The 6000-nt window shown below is 50.2% G+C and overlaps 1 protein-coding gene across 1 annotated transcript; it reads left to right on the top strand.

Moving 5' to 3' along the window:
- The first annotated feature begins 354 nt into the window (after positions 1–354).
- On the top strand, positions 355–6000 carry SPATA4 (spermatogenesis associated 4). Its single transcript, XM_036457152.1, has 7 exons — positions 355–358; positions 811–1048; positions 1609–1738; positions 2478–2596; positions 2751–2971; positions 4395–4511; positions 5792–6000. The coding sequence occupies exons 1-7, from the start codon at positions 355–357 to the stop codon at positions 5998–6000; spliced, it is 1038 nt and encodes a 345-aa protein (XP_036313045.1).

Raw genomic sequence — 6000 nt, forward strand, 5'->3', positions numbered from 1 at the left:
TTTAATTTCCAAGGCCTTTTTTCCCATCGGTGTTTGGGAGGGAAAGCTGTATGGTTTCCAGTTTCCAAACAACACTGCCCTTGTCCCCTCAGCCTCCCACCCGCTCCTTACCCCGCTGGGCTGGAGCAGGCTGCGCTGGGCCGACACCCACAGGCCTACAGTGAAACGTCCACCCCACCCTGCCGCCCGGCTTGGGGGCGCAGGCTCCACCCCAGTGTGGCCTGCAGGAGGCAGCCTGTCAGGGATTCCCTCATCACTGATGTTTCTATCCCTCTTTCCCTCTCCTTTCCTCTCTCGGAAATCAATAAAAATATAAGCCTAACCAATGGACTCAGACAACAGCTGGCTGAGGGCATGAGTGGGGGGATGTGGGGGAATGGAGGGGATAGGACACATATGTAATACCTTAATAAAGAAATTAAAAACACTTAAAAAAGACAAAAAATTATATATATGTTTTTTGGTTTTTAAATTTTCAAATTTGTTTATTTAAAAATTTTTATTTTATATATGTATATATACGTATATACACATATATATTTTAAAAATGAAAAGTAAACCTCAAGGGGGCAGATAGGAACACAGCCTGAAGCCCCTCACTCCCACCCCAGGCTGAAGCTCCCCTGACCATGTCCACGTCCAGTTCTCACAGGGATCACGCCCCCCAAGGCAGAGCTTCAGATCCCCAAATCAGGAGGCCCAGGAAGCCTGCAAGGAGGCCCAGCTCCCACCAGGCCGGCCCCGCCCTCCCCATTGAGGCCCCGCCCCAGAGGCCCCGCCCCCTTTCTGGGCGCTGCCATGGAAACCCAGAAAGCCACAGGGCAGCCATCCACAGGAAGAAAGGGAAGAGGGCGCTGTTGCAGATGCCACAGGCAGCCCAGGCCAAGCTGCCTCACCTCTCCTCCTCGCAGCCCTCCCAGGCGGGCTCGGGGCGGCCTAGGAAGGGCCTGGTCTACCCGCACCCGCCCCGGCGGTCCCGCCTGTCCCGCTCCATCCTGCGCTGGCTGCAGAGCCTGGACCTCACCTTCTTCCCCAGGAACATCAGCAGGTGGGCCGCAGGTGGACCCGCGCCTGCCTCCTCCAGGCCGCCCGGGCCCACATACACCCCCGCACCCTTAGGGAGCAGCCTGAGGACAGGGTGATAGAGCTTCTCATTCATTCAATCATTCATTCAATCATTCATTCAATCATTCATTCAATCATTCATTCATTCAATCGTTCAATCATTCAATCATTCAATCATTCATTCAATCATTCATTCAATCATTCATTCATCATTCATTCATTCATTCATTCAATCGTTCAATCATTCAATCATTCATTCAATCATTCATTCAATCATTCAATCATTCATTCAATCATTTATTCAATCATTCATTCAATCATTCATAAAATCATTCATTCAATCCATCATTACATTTTACACCTATTCTGACCGAGGTAGGGTGCTTTGGTGACTACTGAGCGGAGAGTATTAAAACAGCCGAGGCTCCTCAGAGTCACTAGACCAGGTCCTGGCTGTCAGGACAGACGGTTAGCTCGGTGTTAACTGGAGCACAGAGTGTAAGTGACTCCATGTCATCTCCTGTCCTTTCTGCCGAGGAGCAGGGATTTCTCCAATGGCTACCTGATAGCAGAGATATTCGCCATACATTACCCCTGGGACCTCAGCTTGGCATCCTTTGTAAACGGCACTTCCTTGAAGGTCAAGTTGGATAACTGGGCGCAGTTAGAAAAGGTAAATTCGCAACCAGGGACAGCTTTGTTCCGTGGGCGCTTTCAACAGTCTGGGTTTCATCGAAACCGGTTTGGCTCAGTGGATAGAGCATGGGCCTGTGGACTGAAGGGTCCTAGGTTCGATTCCCATCAAGGGCATGTATCGATACCTTGGTTGTGGGCACATCCCCAGTGGGAGGTGTGCTGGAGGTGGCTGATCGATGTTTCTAGGTCTCTAACCCTTTCTCTTCCTCTGTAAAAAAAAAAAATCAATAAAATATATTTAAAAAAAATAAAAGGTCTGGGTTTTTAGACGTGATAGGCTAGGACTGTGGTCAGCAAACTGCGGCTCTCAAGCCACATGAGGCTCTTTGGTCTTTCGAGTGTGGCTCTTCCACAAAATACCACAGCCTGGGCGAGTCTAGAAGAAGTTTACGTTTTAAAAAGTTGGCTCTCACAAGAAATTTCAGTCATTGTGCTGTTGATATCTGGCTCTGTTGACGAATGAGTATCACTGGCCTAGGAGGTGATACTGCCGAGTTGGCAGCTTGCTTCCTGAGGTAGAAAAGGTCATTGACGCGCTCACTCCACAGACGAGTGGGATGTCATGGCTCTCTTGCCCAATAACATCGTTTAATAATGAGCACGTGAAGCAGAGACAATCAGTGGAGAGAGAAAAGGGGGATTGACGTGAATCCATAGCGACTGAACGTTGGTATAGGAATTCTCGCGAGGCTAATGTTCTCTTCCCTCTATTACAGTTCCTGGCCAAAAAGAAAATCAGCTTGCCCAGAGAACTGGTCTACGGGACGATCCACTGCAAAGCCGGGGTGCCGGAAATCCTGATCCAGGAGGTGCACACCTTGCTGACGCACCAGGAGTGAGTGAGCTGGGGGTTCTGGGAAATGCTGCTTCACCTCAAACTTGGGGCACTGCCCATCTCACTCCCAGAATGGGGCTCGTGAACAGTATTTTGTGTGTTTTTATTTATTTATTTATTTATTTATTTATTTATTTATTTATTTTATTTCCAGAACGCAAAGCATCCAGGATGACCTCGTGAACTTCACCGACTACAGCTACCAGATGCAACTGCCTCTGCTCCCCCGGTCCACGGCCTCCAAGTTCATCAAGGACAACATCCGCTTGTCAGAACTCATGAGCAACCCCAGCACGCTCAGCAATGAGCTGAAAATCGACTTCCTCTTCCTTTTGCAGATGCTGCAAAGGAAACTGAGCAGAAAGTTGCACCCAAGTAAGTTTTCCTTGGAAATCCTCGGCGGAATTCCTCCGCACCTAACAATGCTCCTCTTGGCCCGAATGAAGGGAAGACACTCGTGTCTGCCGTCTCCGGTCACCAGTGTAACGGGAACATGCCCCTGTTATGCAAGCCGTGGGATGAACTGTTTTTGTCCGGCTGGTTTATGTTTTAACTTATTCGTTTTGAGGAAAGCATAGGTGACCAGTGTATAGACACGTTTCTCTTTAGAAAACCTTTTACGTGAATCTGTTTGTGTAAAATATTGTGGGGGTTCAGAGTGTCCATATCACTCAGGAGACCAAGGAGGACAGGAGTGTGTGAGAGCCCGTCGGGGTGTAAGTGCTGGATCCCTAGCTGCTCTCCGGCCTGCGGGCAGTGCTGTCCATTCTGCAGTAGCTGTTGGTGTGTAGATGGCCAGGCCTATGGGGTCAACCCATGGCGTCTTGTGGTGGTGGTGGCTTTTTTCACCCTTATTCAGGACACCCCTTGTGCCTGGGAGCCTGATCTCCTGATGGCGGACGCTGGGAGACCTCGTCCTTACCTGGGCACCCAAGCCATTCGGGAGTGAGGTGGCGCAGGCCATCAGGATTTCTCTCCCTTTTGTGAACCCCGTGTTCCGAAGAGCCATCTTACTCTAGTCTCGGAAGGAGCGGAGAGCGGTAACCTGGCCTCCCTCCCTAATCCATTGTGGGGCAGATATTTGTCCTTCCTCCAGCCTGTCCGCTCTCCCATCTTCTGTCATTCTTTGTGTGTCTTCTTCGTTCCACTTGTGAATTGGAGCAGAGACAGAGCTGTGGGTTTTTCATTCAGATGTTTGGTATGTCTTCAAACACTAAAGCTTATCGTACGTGCATGTGTATAATGCATATACACTTGTGTGCCCCCTTGTAAACAGAATATCACCAATGCCTTCCCATTCCCCTGAGCATGCTCTATGACAGCATTCTCTACCCTTCCTGCTTAGGAGCCATGGCCCTCCTGCCTTATGATGTCCTTGATTTTTAAAAAATATATTTTTATTGATTTCAGAGAGGAAGGGAGAGAGAGAGAAACATCAACGATGAGAGAAAATCATGGATCGGCTGCCTCCTGGACTCCCCACACTGGGGATGGAGCCTGCAACCCAAGCCTGTGCTCTGACAGGGAATCCATCGAACTGAGACCTCCTGGTTCATGGGTCCATGCTCAACCCCTGAGGCACACTGGCCGGGCTTAAAGTAACTTTTTAAAGCAACTCTTTTGTGCATGAAGGAGGTGAATGATACAGGAGATGGGGGTTAAGTCCTAGTCACAGAACTCTTAGGATTATGACAAAATGGATACAATTATACAATTGGCTGGATTTCTAAATCATGGGGCTTTATTTTGCCAATGGCCACAGTGAATCCCTAAGAAACGACGTGTGTCTATTTTACAGGCCGGTTTGAAGTCAAGCCGAACGTGGGAGAACTCACTCTGGACCACTTCTCTGCCCTGGTTGCTCGCCACAGGGCCAAAACATGGGCTTCAAAGCAACAGGCTGCTCCTGTTCTACGTATGTGCTTTTTCTGTGGTTTCATTTTTAGCTTTTTATCTGTGACGAGGGATTTATTTGTTTGTTTTGCTTTGTTCATTGTATATTAGAGGCCCAGTGCATGAATTCATGCATGAGTGGGGTCCGGCCAGCCTGGACATGGGTGGTTGGCTGGCCTACCTGCTGGTCCAAGGGACAATTCGCATAATAGCCTTTTTTATTCTATAGGATACACACTGAGTGGCCAGATTATTATGTGTTCAGAGATCATCATCATCTGGCCATTCAGTGTATATCTAGCATAAACAATGCTAGAATGTAGACAAAGAATGTAGATTTCTTAGTTGTGACAGGACCCTCCCTGGAGGAATGAGTGGCCTGCAGGGACCGGAGGGCTGGACGCTCAGAACTCTGGGTGTGCTCTGTGCGTGCCAGAGCCAGGCGCTGGCATCGTGCGCAGCGGCCTCGGCTGTTTCTGCAGCAACATTTAAAAGCAGCTGAGTCATACTCGGGATCAACATGAGCCGCGGGTATTTTTAGGCACCGCTGGCGACTCCTGGGGGTGGGTGCCATGCCGAGAGTTTGTTTAAGGCTACGATCAGAGTGAGCCCAGCTCTGCCTGTGGCCTTCGCTGTGCGGACGTGTGGCATATCAGAAACGGTGGTGGCCGCACACATAGCTGATGACCACACAACTGATTTTCACTTTGGTTTGTTTTGTCTTTTAAATATTCCAGCAAACATTGGCAACGCTGGCAATTAGGGGAGCAATCCCCGGGAAGCGGCCCAGAGCCCCGAGAGGGAGCCGCGTGGCCCTGGACACGCCACCGTGGAAACACCTCCTGCTTCTGCAGACGGGCTGCCGCCGCCATGTTAAAGGGACAGAACTGCCTCCTCCGGCTTATATTTCAGTGAGAAGTAAATTAAAGTGGTCCTTTATCCATACGCGGGCTGCTTCTTCTTATCACTTCCATTCAAAACCCATTTGTCACTGGGCCACAGCCTGTGGAAAGCACACAGAGCAGTTAATGGTGCAGAGCGAGCACAGGGCGCTGTGGAGGGCAGCCGGCATGCTCACCACCATGAGCAGCAGGCTTCCTCGGAGAGGGTGGCAGGACGGTGACTGTCCTCTGTCACGTTTTCCTCACTAGACACGAAGAGTTACCAGGCAGCCTGACAGTGTTCACTCACACAGCACATCTACGAACAAGAACTTTTGTTCTGAACGGTGATGGTTGCACATTGGCCCATGGACCATCTAGCCCAGGCCCACAAAAGGCTGTGACCATTTCTCACAAACAGTGTCCTCCCTGTTGGGAGGCAAAGCGCTCAGCTCAGAAGTTGGCTCTGGAGTTGAGCAGCCCATTTCTTCCATCTATGTATACCTTCTGGTGGCTGCCATCCCCCCTGCTAATCCCCCTGGTGCCTGCCATGCCCCCTGCTACATCCCTTCTGGGGACTGCCATCCCCCTGCTTTCCTGAAGGGAGACAAGAGCAGGCGGATCTCCTGA

This window comes from Pipistrellus kuhlii, unplaced genomic scaffold (assembly GCF_014108245.1).
Source record: "Pipistrellus kuhlii isolate mPipKuh1 unplaced genomic scaffold, mPipKuh1.p scaffold_m20_p_3, whole genome shotgun sequence".
NCBI lineage: Eukaryota > Metazoa > Chordata > Mammalia > Chiroptera > Vespertilionidae > Pipistrellus > Pipistrellus kuhlii.